General features: G+C 40.6%; 1 protein-coding gene across 1 annotated transcript in view; it reads right to left on the bottom strand.

Annotated features, from left to right (window-relative positions):
• LOC111158300 (armadillo repeat containing 2) overlaps positions 1-15,537 on the bottom strand; it is a 108,457-nt gene that overhangs the window by 52,822 nt on the left and 40,098 nt on the right. Inside the window, exons 6-9 of the mRNA XM_022520247.1 lie at positions 14,768-14,844; positions 9,974-10,072; positions 6,542-6,717; positions 1,029-1,131 (exon numbers count right to left, since the gene is read on the bottom strand). Coding sequence (XP_022375955.1) covers positions 1,029-1,131; positions 6,542-6,717; positions 9,974-10,072; positions 14,768-14,844 — 455 coding nt within the window. The remainder of the gene's footprint in view (positions 1-1,028; positions 1,132-6,541; positions 6,718-9,973; positions 10,073-14,767; positions 14,845-15,537) is intronic.

Raw genomic sequence — 15,537 nt, forward strand, 5'->3', positions numbered from 1 at the left:
TTTTAGGAGGAACCCAGGCAATTCTGATAAGGTTAATCATGTCTCTTTTCCATTTAATTTTATTAATGTCAGTGTGATCATTTGTCAGAATCTTTCTTTGTCCCTGTCTGCTGGGGTGAAAAAAAAAGATCATTCATCCTAGCTCACAAAAAAAAAAAAAAAAAGAACTTAGGGCATTTTCCTTGTTGCTGCCTTGCCTTAAATCAGCAATGCAAATTCATAAAAGATTTCTATTGAGGTAACTATTTAAGCATCTTAATTATTTAAGGGTGTACCAAGACTTAAACAGTATTAGTTAGGAAGGCAGCATGTAATCAAATTTCTCTATATATCTGAAATACATTTGAGACACTCTGATGTCAAACGTCTACAACAGCCATCTTCCAGTTTGTCTTCCAGTTTGTATTCCAAGTTTGAGTCATTCCTACGCCATCAAAAGCCCCCAAATTTCAATTATGTCAAATACCATTATATGTATTTTGTTTGATAATCGATCTGAGACCAGGAAATGGATTTTTAAGTAGGGAACACTTGCTAAAGTCACATAATGTTACTACAGGCATTTAAAACAAACAGCCAGGGGCGCCTGGGTGGCTCAGTGGATTAAAGCCTCTTCCTTCAGCTCAGGTCATGATCCCAGGGTCCTGGGATCAAGTCCCGAATCCGGCTCTCTGCTCAGTCCTGGGATCAAGTCCCGAATCCGGCTCTCTGCTCAGCAGGGAGCCTGCTTCCCCTCCCCCCTGCCTGCTTCTCTGCCTACTTGTGATCTCTGTCAAATCAATAAATAAAATCTTTTAAAAAAAATAAAAGATAAAAAAGTAAAACAAACAGCCAACAATCCTTCTTGGCTCCAAAGAAACACATTGAACAGAATGTGGAAAACACAGAGAAGGACAGAGCAAAACTAGGCATCACATAACTTCTGAATATTAGGAGAAAATTAAATATTCTAGCCACCATTAATGACAAGTTCACTCCCAAAACTTCTCACTCATACTCAAGGGCCACATGCGCTGAATGATACTCACCTAGAATATTGTCATTCTCAATCAGAAAGTCATTCTTCTCACTCCTGCTAATTTTAAATATAAGTTTGCAGACATTAAGAAGATTCTTTCTACTCACTTTAAGCTGCAGAGAAAGAAAACACGTTTTTATTGCAGAGGGAAATAAAGATGTGCCATCATTTTTTATCACAAATACCTATTTTAAAAGTGCTCCAGGGTATTTTTTAAAACATAAAGAAGGGGCGCCTGGGTGGCTCAGTGGGTTAAAGCCTCTGCCTTCGGCTCGGGTCATGATCCCGGGGTCTTGGGAATTGGGCTCTCTGCTCGGCGGGGAGCCTGCTTCCTCCTCTCTCTCTGCCTGCCTCTCTGCCTACTTGTGATCTCTGTCTGTCAAATAAATAAATAAAATCTTAAAAAAAAAAAAACCATAAAGAACAAATCTAAGGTTAGGCTGAGCATTTGCCATCTATAGTATTTCATTAAATCATGGTAAATACAGTATAAATGATCTTTGGGGTATGCACACTTCACTGATAAGCATTTATTTCTTACTTCATAAGGTCTTATCCTTATACATGAGGTTATTAGTTAGTTTCTAAAGAGTATATGAGGATAAAAGGGGGGAGGATGTTGACAAGTTTAATTAAGCAGTGTAATTGCTCTAACACACAAGAGTAAAGGAAGACAGATACCAAAATTTTAGATTTAGTAGATTTAGGTAGATTAGATTTAGTAGGGCTGAAGGAAAGAAAGAAAAGGGGGAAGGTATGATTCTCTTTATTATTTGTATAAAAAGAACCCCAAAAAGTAATTTTTTATTAGATAATACATATATATTTATTTTTCAGACTATATCTGGAATGCTTTGAGATAATGGCAAATAGTGTTCAAAATTTAAAATTACCTTCTAAATCAGACAAAAATAGTCAAGTACATTAAACACAGGGACAATACGGAAGCATACTTTAAAAAAAAGACACTGTAGAGGGGGACTAACTACATCAAAGAGTCTCAATTCGCTGTATTATTTATCTAAAGTAGTAAAAATTAAAAATTAAAAATATCCTCAGTGTTCATTATTAGGGAATAATTTAATAAATTGTGGAACACTACTATTTGTATCAAGCAGTCCCAGAAAGTGTAACTATGAATACCATGTTTTAAAAAAAGACATTTATAACTCATTGTAAGATGGAAATATTATATGCCCTCATTGCAAGAATGTAAAATATGTTTATAGGAATGAGGTCATCCGAACAAATAAGTATATCTTATGGGTCATTATTTTATCATTAAAAAGCATCTTCAAAATTACCTTCAATATTATTTATTAATGACTTTCCAGTTAGTTTTTTTTTAAAAAAAAGAGTGGAATTTGTTCTTAAAGATTCATTGTGGGGGCGTCCCAGGGAGCTCAGTTTGTTAAGGCCTCTGCCTTTGGCTCAGGTCATGATCCCAGGGTCCTGGGATCGAGCCCCGAGTCGGGCTCTCTGCTCAGCAGGGAGCCTGCTTCCTCCTCTCTCTCTGCCTGCCTCTCTGCCTACTTGTGATGTTTGTCTGTCTAATAAATAAATAAAATCTTTAAAAAAAAAAAGATTCATTGTGCGTTTGATCCACAAATATTACCGCACTCCTGCTGTGGACCAGGCACAGGGCTGTTCGCCGTAGATATGAGGATGAGCGCCGTCAGCCTGGTGCCAAGGGGGCAGAGGGAGGGAAGCTTTACCCACACAGTAGTGTTCATCTGCCTCCCTGTTTTGGGCCCTGGACAGGTTATCTCAGAGCAACCTTGCAAACTAGGAGTTCTTTCCGTTTTGCACCTGGGGAGTCTCTCTTAGTATTAGAAATGCAGACTCTCGGGCCCAGATAGCTCTGCTGGATCAGAGTCTGCATTTTAGCAAACTCCCTGGAGATCAGGGCTTGTGCAAGTCTGGGACTCTCTGTTGGGGAAGCATCGGAAACTGTTACATGTAGCAGGATGGCCACTCCTTCTGTTCTCAGGAGGGAAAAGGAAATGGGAATTAGGAAAAAAAAATGGAATGCTTAAGGGTTTCAAAAAATTATTTAAAAACCCAAAGATGGGGCACCTGGGTGGCTCATTCCTTAAGCGTCTGCCTTCAGCTCAGGTCATGATTCCAGAGTCCTGGGATTGAGCTCTGCAGAGCATCGTTTCCCTGCACAGTGGGGAGTCTCCTTCTCCCTCTCCCACTCCCCCTGCTTCTCCCTCTCTCGCTGTGTCTCTCTCTGTCAAATAAATAAAATCTTAAAAATAAAATAAAATAAAAACCCAGAAGATGAGCCGACTAAAGAGAGTGGAAATAAATTCCATATCAATGGAAATAGATGTTGTTCTTAATACTTGAGAATATATTTAATCAGTTAACCATCTTCTGCTATACTGTGAGCCAGTGTGTGTGTGTGTGTGTGTGTGTGTGTGTGTGTCTGTGAAATGTAGCACGTGTTCTGTGCTTAATAAAACGTGTTGAAGAAATGAATGACGACAACTAACCTCAACCTCCACCCAAGTCTTCTATTTTTAGTAAAAAGTGACAAAGGGAAAATGACAACAACTCACGTCCGGGTTTTCATTAAAGATCAAACAAACAACCCGACGATTTCCAAGCCTGCTATAAGGTCAGTTTACATCCAAAGCACATTCCTACACCTTCTCTTTTGGTAACTATAAAATTATGACTCTGAGACATGAAAATATAATAAGATATTAAGTCACATGCAAGGAACATGGACAACCTTACATAGAAGAGCCCTTCCTCGCACCCACACCATTCCCTGCCCTGTGCTTCACGTTCTGCTCTTAGCAACGTGCTGGCCCCAGCTCGCCACCCCCCATCCCTCCCCACCCCACCCCTACCCCCGCCATTTCTCTGCATTTTCACAGCCTCTCCTGCTACATACAGCATCAGGAGGGAAGACAGGGAATTTTATTCACTTGTATTCCCAGCATCAAGAGTCCCTGGCACAGAGAATGTTCTTGTACTGGGGTAGTTTACTTCTTACATTAAAAATAGCAGTCTTTTCTATTCCAAGAAAATTTGGAAAATTAAAGAGAAGTTTAAGAACACTTACACTACTACTACTATATATAATCACTCTTGACAGACTGGTGGGGTTTCTTTTCTGTTTTCTTTTTACCCCCTACCTAGAGTACTAGATTTTTTCCCCCTCCTGAATATATAGTTGCATTCATTGCATATATGTTTGTACTTAAAAAATTATTAATACAGACTGATACATTTTTGTAAGATCCTTCGACACAAAGTTTAAAATTATATGGCTGTCTGGCAAAACCTCCACCTAACTTAACCAAAAAAATGCAAGAAAGCTGAAGAACTGATATTATACTCCCTGAATGTTTTTAACTATAAAAATTTTTTTTAAAAATTTAATCTATTTATTTGACAGAGACAGAGAGAGAGAGAGAGAGAGCACAAGCAGGGGGAGCTACAGAGGGAGAGGGAGAAGCAGACTCCCCGCTGAGCAGAGAGCCCGATGTGAGGCTCGATCCCAGGATTCCAGGATGGTTACCTGACCTGAAGGTCAACTGACTGGGCCACCCAAGTGCCCCTAACTATAAATAATTTTAAATGTCTGAACTTTAATACTAAACTGGTAGTATTGGCAGAAACTAGAGAAGATATTAAAAACATCTTAGTTCCATATATATTTTTTGTTAGTTAGCTTTTCTTTTTTTTTTTAACTTTTTATGATATGGTCTTTCTAAAACTTACATAGAATTCCATCACCAAGGCCTATGCAAAACAATGTCTTGTTTGGAACATTAAGGGGAGATTCAGGTAGCAGGTGGGAAGTTGGGCTGGACGGCCTTGAAGATCCTTCCTAACCTGATTCTGTAGCTAATCAGAAGGGACAGCCTGCCCATGTCTGCACTCTGGAGTGTAGCCCGCTCAGAATCGCCCCTGATTCTGCAAGGCAGTCAACGCCACACAGAGAGCTTTATCTAATCAAACTGAGTTCAGGATGGGATCACTGCCTGGGAGATCACCTAGCCTTTTACCCTAAAATAGTTAAATCGTATCATATATCTAATTAATTTATCACATATCTAATTAACCTTTAATAGCCAAAATTATATTTTCTCCGGAAAGCATTGATGAATTCATGACATTTTCCTTCTCTGTCTCATTTATCTACTTTTTGGCTTGGTAGGGAGCAAAATGTCTGGGATCCAGATGAAAAACCAAAAACAATGGATTGCTCAACAGCTAACAGCTTCGGTCTCTCCAGCGCAGCTATGCTGGTAGAAACTTCCAGCCTCTCACAGGGGCTCTCCTGGGCCTAGGGGGCACCCCAAATCCAGGGCCAGAGAGGAAATGGGGCAAGCACGCTGATACCTTTTCACCTTTACCCGGCACCTTTTTTATTCTTTTTCAAGTTTTATTTAAATTCCAGTTAGTTAACGTAAGTCTACCTACAGCTTTTAACTTCAATGATCTCTGTGGCTTCTGCTCTTTTTTGTTTCATTAAAGCTGACCGATCAGTTACCCCCAGTGAGGGGATCAAAATACATCTCAAATCACCATTTCAAAGAAGTATTGCTTTCTGAGTCATATATCATATCACAGTGTTTTAGAAGAGGGTGAATAGTTTGTGATGACAGCTAAGTAAAGGTGTAGCTTCTCCCCCAAAATTACATGGAGTATGTAGTCAGGATATTTTGCTTTCATGAAAGACATCAAAATAAGGAACGCTGGGCATTCTTACTGAGCTCTTAGTAAGTATGCCAACACTTACCTTCCCTGTGTACTTTCAGATTTTAAATTATATGAATTATGGGTGTTAACAAAATAGCTTTTACTTTTATGAAACCAGGTAAACAAAGCTTCATTCATTTGTTTTAGCGGCTCTTTTAGAAGGTTCTCTAATAACTCTGTCTTATCTTTTGTTTCCAACCGCTTATGGCTGTGACAACAAAGTGTTCCCCTCAAACAATGGTATCATTTTGTCCGAGACAGAGCTTATCCAGACTTTTATTTGGTGTCTGGCTTTTTCTTCTAACACGTCCCGGGAGCCTTCTGTTCCCGCCTTCCCATGACCACAAGCAGCTGCTTCTCTGTTTCACACTGGTTCATAAGGCACCTGGCCAGTGTGCCCACAGCCCAGGGTATCCTCGGTTATTTATTAAATCATGGAGCAGAATCAAGGACCCGGCAGAAACCGTAGGGCAGAAACCACAAGCTCGGGTTCCCTGATACCGATCTCCAGTCAAGTTACTTGAGAAACTGTTTTGAATGTGTTTGCCTATTGTCACCTTTTTTTTTTTTTAAACTACCCACAGTCCAAATATGAGAGCTTATTTGAACATTTTCCACGACCTCAGCCTCAGACAGCGTTCCTAGTCAAATTCGGAGATGGCAATTTATTACCCTGATTTTTTTTTTCAAGATTCTAAAGGAACACACTGCATTTCTGATCTCTGTAAGACTTACAAATAAAGCATTAGATAGAACTTTTATGTGCTACAGTCTACTAGACCAGAGGAAAGAAAGACTTACTGCTAGAATAATTTTTGCAAGTTTAAGGCTGAGCAAGTCTGAACCAATATCAACTAGTTTATACAGGGTCTTCAGGAGAACACTTCTTCTCTTAAATTTATTTCCAAGCATGTTTCCTTCCTCTAAAGCGTGATGAAGTTGTGTGCAAGCAGCACAAATCGTTTCAATGTTTTCTTCTGTCAGAGCAAAGAGAGTAAAGCGGCACTTACTAATTAAGGTCAAGTCTTCAAGTGTGTCAAACACAGTGTAAGTAAAACCCCCTAATTCTTTCCCTAAACATCTTCAAATTCCTGAACTATGTTTTTTCCCTTCTCTTGCAGTTTCCATCTACCTGTTTTTTATTTCATCTACCTCCTACATGTTGATTTATTTACTCATCAGTCAGCTTATCTAGACACACAGTCTTTCAAAGAGTGTATTAAAGAATAGAACCGTACCGATCCCAGGTGGCCTGCTTTACTCCCCAAACACCCACTACCTCATGGTGCTCCCTTCAGTCTCTGGGGAAGCACCACAGTGTCTCCACTCCAGCCCTCTGGGGCGTAGTTCCACCGGCCCAGAATGTTCTCCTCTCCTTCATTCCTACTGATTTGGGTCCATGAAGGCTTTGTTTACATTCTGGCTCCTCCAGAAAAGATGTACCATTCCACATTCCAAGAACATTACTTTGTATTGTGTTATTCCTTACATATCTATGGATGCCGAGTTCCATGTCCTGTGCCCTTGCCCAGATGTCATGCTAAGTGAGGAGGAATCATGTCTTTGTATCTTTGTATCACCAGAACATGGTTCAATGAGAATACTGTACTGACAACCTATAACATAGTTTAATAAATACTTGTTTTCTAATGTATCTGGTGACAAAAACAATGATCCATATTTTTCTGTGAGAACAATGCTCATTATCTGGGAAAAGAGGGCTCCAAGGGAACAGAAATCTCACCAGTGTCACCTCAGCCACTATTACTTGCAGGTGGTTTTTACAAGAGAGGAGGATAAGAAGACTGTAGTTGGGAAATGGGAGAACCCTAGAACATTTTATTTTATGGTGAGAATTCTGAGGACAGCCGTCTTTGAACGTGGTATCCATCCCAGTAGGCATATGAAGAAGAAAACAAGCACACAAAGCGGAACCTGAGGGGAAATCTAAGAATCCAAGTCTGAGATATTCAGTTGAAAAATATTATCTGATAGATCCCATCACAAAACTTAAAATTAGGAAACCAATCTTAAATAAATACCATAATGTGCTCTTAAAAGCCCACATAGAGGAAGTGTGCGCCTGAAGAAGGAAATGACTCAGGCCATTTTTAGCTCTTTTCAACAATAACATCTAAGAAAAAATGTTAAACCTCAATAGCTTGGTAACCTTCAATGGCTTTCGGTTATGCACTTAAATAAATGAATTTTTGGGAAATGACTTAGACTCACTTTAAATAAAAGGAAAAACCTGAGCTCTATTGTAAGAACACTTTTGTTTTGTTGTTTTATTCTTCTGTTCCTGGCAGTTTCTTCACAAACCCCAAGTTCAGGCCGTGGGCCACTCTCTGGCCATGGGGAGATCTCAAGGCATTTTTCTAACACTTCCCTCTGCAAACTCTTCAGCCTGGTGGGTTCAATGAGGAGTAGCTGCCTTAGTTTAAAAGAAACTAAAAAAGGAAGTTTCATGGGTCAGATTTTAAACTCTTGATCAAATTAACTCTTTATGCCAGTCAGCTTGTTGTAAAGGCTATAGCGCCTTGAAAGACAACTTGAACTTAAGAACTTTCAAGATTCTCAGGGGGCTAAAGCTAGTGGGTAAAAGTTGGAGAAGTCATAGAAAGCAATGTAGCCTCAAAGTCGTGGCTCCCCATAAGATACTTATTAATTACAAAGAGGAAAATAGTAACTTTAGAGTGGAAAAACCTGGACACCACCTTCCCCAAGTGATCAAAATTCACACCCCCAGTAAGAGACCAGAAGAGCATCATGAGCCTACTGCTAGGACGCACTGAGAAGGACACAGCACCACGCCTGCGGTGTACCCGCCCCAAATGCCTCATCCCAGTCTAAGTGTGAGAAAACACCAGGCCAAACTCCTTTGTGGGGGCAGTCTATAAAAGAACTGGCCTGTATTCCTCAACTGTGTCAAGATCATGAAAAGAGGACAAATAATTTGAACTTGTGATCCAGGATTTTCTTTTTCTATAAAAGGAATTATTAGGATAACTGGCAAAACTCAATAAGGTTTGTGTAGTATGGTATGGTAGTATCCAGATATGTGACAGAATGTCCTTGCATCTTGAAATGTATGTTAAGAGTACTAGGAATATGGGACATCACTTGGCAATTTGTTCTTAAATGGTTCAAAAGAGGAAAAAAAACGTTTATATATGGGGTGTGTGTGTGTGTGTGTGTGTGTGTGTGTGTGTTGGGGACTACAGAGAAAATGAGAGCAAGAGGAAGAGAGAGAGGGAATAATGAAACAAACGTGGTAAAAGATTAATATTTGGAGAATCTGAGGGAAGGGCATACAGGGTTTCTTTGTACTACCCTTGACACTTTCCTCTAAGTCTGAAATTATGTCAAAATAAAAAGGAAAACAAGAAAGAAAGACCCTCAAAAGCTCAAGTAAACCCAGTCCTGCCACCATTCACTGTTCTTAAGTTGATGGGAGAGATGCCATACTTCAGGGCCCCCAATCCTCTGAGAAGGGAGATTAATCCACATTCCAGATCCCAAACTCCAGTTCCCTTTTCTCTGCTGGTGTCCTCAGAGCTCTCTTAAAGTCCTTCAGACTGAAGACTTCCTCTGGCCCAGGCCTTCATGTTGCAGGCCTTCCTCCACTAGCATATTCTCCTTTTGAACCTTTGTTCAGACTGTCTGCTCTCCTCACTAGTTTTTGCACATGTCTCCTAAAATAAAGGGCCCCAAGTGAAGCTAAGGGTGGAAATTAGGAACTCTAGAAGGAGAAAAGTTATCCACTGGGGTCTTGAGCTGTGGTAACCTTAGGAGAGTAGGACGCATGCATTTGGATCTAGAAAACCATGGGCACGCCGCCCAAGCATGCCAGTCCATGAGACTTAGTCAAAGTTTCAGGGGCCTGAAATCTGTTTTAATCTTTCACTTTCATATATTAACTGCCACCCCCAGATAGCTCAAACCAACATTTTCTTGGGCAGACAGAAGGTGATAGTTAATATGTATGTATTCCATGGGGAGTTTCAGAAGCAGGCTCTCCTCGTGAATTTAAAGTATAATTTTTACTCACTAAAAATTTGGTTTACCTGTATTTCTTATGTACATTAGTGGGTGAATATAGAGATAACTTCATTTGTTTCTGAACACGTTTGCAGAAATGGTAGTCAAAGTATACTAAAAATATCAGGGCAATGGGGAACATAGAAATAAGTACAGATATTCTCAATTTAAAACAAAAACTTTCTGTGTTACCCTTTTCTAATTGGTGCAAAATTGGTACGATCCTTGTATTCCAAAAGACTTCGTCTACTTCTATTTCTGTCTCCTTTTCTTGCACGTCAGCTTTTGAGGCTGCAAAAGAAGTCCAGATCAGGAGAAAGCAGTGAATAAGGAGGCACACCGGGAGTACCACCTCAAGTCTTTGTTATTCATCACCAAAATTAATCAGCTCTGGAATTAAATTATACCTTGCCCCCTAAGCCCAACTAATTCTAATTAGAACCACTGTCTTTTAATCAAATCACCCCACATCAAAATCAGGTAAGGTCATGTAAAGAAATCAGAACTTTAAACTCTCGTTAGGACACTACATGATGTCTTAAGCTTTGTAAGTGTTGGAATTTTTGTCATAAGGCAAATGATTGTTTTTGTTTTTTTAAGTAGGCTCTACGCCCAATGCGGGCCATGAACCCACGACCCCAAGATCAAGGTCTCATGCTCCACTGACTGAGCCAGCCAGGTGCCCCCATAAGGCAAAGAGTTGGAGTTATTTTTTATTTAAGCTTACTACTCGGTAACGTGGAATAAATAGAAAACTATAGATATGTAAAGAATAAGGATTCTGAAAACATTCAATGAAAACTTTTCTAAAAGGAAGGCCTGCAGAGAGGCTTTCTTTCCTATAGGAAATGAAACGGACACATGATTTCAAGGCCATTGTCGGCAGCGCCAAGTGAATTTGTGAATCTCAGTCCAAATCGCAGTGTCGGATTAGATGCCTTGGTTGCCCTGGGGTCTGGCTTCTTACCCTTTCTGAGCCTCATCAGTGAAACAGAGATGAAAATCTTTGCCTGTGGGGCTCTGAGAATTAAAAGACATGATATAGGTAAAGCTCAGTTCCCAGTGTCTGGCTTCTTGTAACACTCAATAAATGTGAATTTCATTTTCCTGATTAAAAAACAACAGGCCACCGCCATCTGACGTTCATCCGGCTGCACAATACCACTGAATCAATGAGATTAGCTGCTGCCCCGGAACGTCATAGGTCCTAGAAGAGGAATGGTTGCCACTGGCTGGGCGCCGTAAGAGGCCATGTGCTTCTACTTAACTTTTACAGCATAATGAGGAGGTCCTCAAATTGTCTCTATTTTCCAGATGAAGAAAGTGGGGTTCAGGGGCATTAAGCTACCTGCCCAAGGTCGTACAGAGCCATAGCCCTTGCTCTTGACCTCTATGCTATTCCACCCCACAGCAAAATCAGTAAATTGAGAGGTGACTTTGGAAAGCAGTGTGAATCGTATTAGAAACTGCAAATCATGATTACATTTCACACAGGAAATACCCCACTATCTAAAGCACAGACTGTGTAGCCAGAGAGTACCCCCTCCCCCCACCCCAGTGCGGACTCTCAAGAGAAATGCTAAAGACACATTCCTCAGTTTCCCTTCTCCCATCCGCTCCCTCCCTCCCTCCCCATAAGGCCCTCTCATGGCACCCAGTCTATACTGGTTCAAAGTCTGTACCTGCTCAGAGTGGACCTGGTACCAATCAATCAAATGCCCACCGTGGGTGCCTAGATCCCAAAATGTCCCCCAAAGAGTTAGAAATAATAGGGACAATCAGGGTTTCATAGAAAGAGGGGAAGAGAGTGAGAACAATGAAAAGGCATATGGCCTACATATTTTTAGGTTATTTTAACTCGGGGCGGGGGCCAGAGTGGAAACCAGCTGACTAGGAAGGCCCATTAAGAGTTCTAGAGTCCTGGGGCACCTGGATGGCTAAGTGGGTTGAGCCTCTGACTTTGGCTTGGGTCGTGATCTCAGGGTCCTGGGATCGAGTCCCGCATCGGGCTCTCTGCTTGGCGGGGAGCCTGCTTTCTCCTCTCTCTCTCTCTGCCTGCCTATCTACCTACTTGTGATCTCTCTCTGTCAAATAAATAAATAAAATCTTTAGAAAAAAAGAGTTCTAGAGTCCTAAGTTCTAAGGATCTAGAGTCACTGTGTGGGTTTGAATCCTAGCTCTGCTGGTTGACTGTGGGCAAGTTGCATCACTTTCCCTCTATAAAATGGGGTAACGATGGTCATCTATTAATTTCTTTTATGCGCTCCATATTTTCCAAAACCTCTCATTCATGTGTGCTACTCTTGAGAAGGAAAAAAAACATACAATACATATTAAACTTCCCAAGCATACAGTGATGATATCACCCAGGAGAAGCAGGAAAGCTATGCGATTTATCCATCCCCTCCAGTGCATGGGCCACCCTCTAACCCTCCACACTAGAAATACCCACTCCAGACCCAGGGGGCAGTGAGTCCAGGTTTGCCTTTTCTCAAACCTCCCTGGCACCAAAAGGGGTCCAGGCACACTAGGTGTGAGGAGCCCTTGAGCAGAAAAAGTAGACAGAGAGGGTATCGACAAAGCTGTAATTCAGTAGTATAGGTGTGCTGTCTGTAGTTTTAATAACAAAGTTTCCCATCATTTGTCTAACCTATAAGGAAGAACTCACGAAATGCATGGGTGCATTGTCTTTAGGACAACGTCAGTCCGTATCAGAACTGGTTCACAATCCCTTAGCCAAAGCCTTCGGACCAGATGTGGTTAGGGAATCCAAAAATTTTGGATTTTAATGAGGCAATAGGGTGCGCATGCTGTGTAACACACAGCACCCCAAGGAGGGTCTTCTGGGGCGGCACCCTGCGGCAGGGTATGTGCAAATTCACATGAACGAAACAAAGACGACTCTTGGCCTCCTATCAGCTGGGCTCGGGCATTGCCACTACATGAGTCTGAAAAACACTTCAGCTTTCCAAGGCTTCCCAAGCTTCAGTTTGGGGATTTCAGAACCGCAGATAATGGATGGGAGAACATCATCTCAATCTTTTGGGTCATTACTTTTATGAGTCTACCCTAACTTTGATAAATTATAGGTATGGACTCCAAAAGTAAACCTGAATATTCAAGCAACCCTAACCCATAGCTAGTCATAGTCCCAGGTACATGACCAAGTCCAGAACATGTGAATATAGTCAGCATATATCAAGGCAAGTGAAAAGCCAGAAGATAGTAAGTCAGATAAATAACTTAATCACTAAATATTTACAGCACACTTAAAATTTACTAGAAATACAGACTCCAAGTCCAATAAGTTCAAATCAGCATTTTTACCTTCTAAGCAGTATGCACTTTAATAGAACAGCTCTATGAGGAACAATGATTATCAATCTGTTTCTTAGGGCAAACAAAATCAATAATGCGCTCACCCCGGGAAAAGTGAAATTACAGGGGTGAGCCAGAAATCATAGAGCACTTATTTAACCTTGGCAAAGGAAAGGCCCTTACAGGCCCTTCTGAATGGTTCTAAGATTGTTCCTTCTCAGAGCAGAAGTCAGCCAGACACTGTGGCGTAAGGGTTCCCTTTCAACCCTCCCCCAAGAACTGCATGGCAAGTGGCTGTGTCCAGCCATGACCTTTCCATGTCTCCACCCACTCAGGTACCCCCTCCAATGCTGCTTTCTGCAGAAATCCCATTTTATATAACTAAACCACTCTCCACTCCAGCAACTGGATCATGGAATCCTGTGATCACTCCTGAAAATCTACAAAAACTAAATAAAGTTTGCCTCAGTCTTGGGCAACAACCTAATATTTTAGAAAGCACTTTCATCTAGGTTCACAGTTTGCTAAATATAAAAATTATGATTCAACAGGAAATTGGGTAAGTCAAGCAGAAATTTCAGCATGTTTTTGACGATTTTGCTGTCTCAGTGGTTATAGTTTTTAACCACAGCTTTGAGTTCTGGACACAAAAACTTGACACAATGTTTATTGGCTGATGTTTTTAGCAAGTGCATGTAAAATCCTTAGCAACAATGCTGATGCGGAAATCAGTCTAAGATTTTCCTGAGTGTTACAGAAACTCCTATTGGCCACAGAAGTCATTTTAGTGATAAGAAATTAGTTTTGAAAGTAATAAAACATTTTTTCAATCTGATTTTAGTCTGGTTTTATAGAATGTCATGTGTGTAAAAAAAAAAAAAGTGTGAAAAAGTAACAAACACCTGTGTGTCCACAAATAGTTTGGTCAAATACTAATGGTATTTTTATCCTCCCCTTTATTTCGAAAAAATAAACATTACAGATATAGTTGCCTCCCCCTATCCATTTCCCCTCCTCCCTCTCCCTCCAAGGATTACCACCATTCTAAATCAGGTGGTTATTTTTATCATGTTGGATTTTACATGTCACCACATATATCTGTATCCATAAACAACATATGTCACTGTTTTTGCAACTTAACATTTTCACGTAATATTGTTTGTACTCATTTCAGTCGATATTATAAGCGTGACTGCTATATTTTATTGCATGAATACACGTTGCCTCATTTCTAGCCTGTGATTAATATTGTTATATTTTTTTTTCTCAAACATATTAAAGACCCCCAAGGGCTGTCTTCACACAATTAATATAGCTTCACTTAAGTGAGCAGTGATTTTGAACTTCCAGTTAACTCAAGAATTACGTTAATGTCAACTTTTGCAACTTTCTGAATGCTTTTACAAAATAGTTTCTTTCACGCTCACTAAGACCATGATCTATAAATGTCTGAGGCCCCAAAGCTGGATAATGGTAAGAATTTTAAGACTGTTGTGAAAACAATAAAAATTTCTAAAAATAAATGTTGATGCGTGGCCAAGTTGGAAGAAGTGACTGGAGTTTTCAAACAGTGAGCCAACATGAGACATCTTGGGTGCAAATGTTTTTCTTACAAGTGGAGATGCTGAAGGTGAAGTTCTGGGGCCTCGCAGCGTATGTGCACCTCACCTGCTCTGGTTTCCAGTCGGCTCAGGTCTGAGCTGTTGAAACAAGATGAGGCTCTTGAACGCCTCTTCCCCTGGTCCCTAGGAGGAAGAGGAATACAACAATGTTCAGCATAAAAACCAGAGCATTTCTCTTTCTGTGAGTAGAATCAGCTATTGGCAGATTGGGAAGAAAGCACAGAGGATTGCTTAAAAGATGGAGTTTCACAGTTTCTGCAGTCTTTTAATCAACATCTGATTTCCAGCTTAGATTTATCTATCAAAAAACAAGACAGAGGGGTGCCTGGGTGGCTCAGTGGGTTAAGCCTCTGCCTTCGGCTTAGGTCCTGATCTCAGGGTCCTGGGATCGAGCCCCGCATCAGGCTCTCTGCTCAGCGGGGAGCTTGCTTCCTCCTCTCTCTCTCTCTGCCTGCCTCTCTGCCTACTTGTGATTTCTGTCTGTCAAATAAATAAAATCTTAAAAAAAAAAAAAAAAGACAGAGTGGCTTCATAGTATTAAATACAGTTACTAGAAACAACAACAATGAACAAATCCCAAAATTACTTTGTAAATCAAAAAAAAACAAAACAAAACAAACAAACAAAACCCCAAAAAAACAAACAAACTGATGAAGGATATATACCACAAGAGGTCACTGTTACAATAAGAAAGAACTCAGGTCTGCCGGCCCCACGAAAGACTAGCATTTAAGAGCTGGAAGGGACCTTTTTTCTCGGTCTCCCTGTGCACAAGGAAGTCGTTCCCAAAGTGGTCGGATGTGCACCAGGTCACAA

Source organism: Enhydra lutris, unplaced genomic scaffold, assembly GCF_002288905.1.
Source record: "Enhydra lutris kenyoni isolate GAN:26980312 unplaced genomic scaffold, ASM228890v2 scaffoldscaffold58, whole genome shotgun sequence".
Lineage (NCBI taxonomy): Eukaryota > Metazoa > Chordata > Mammalia > Carnivora > Mustelidae > Enhydra > Enhydra lutris.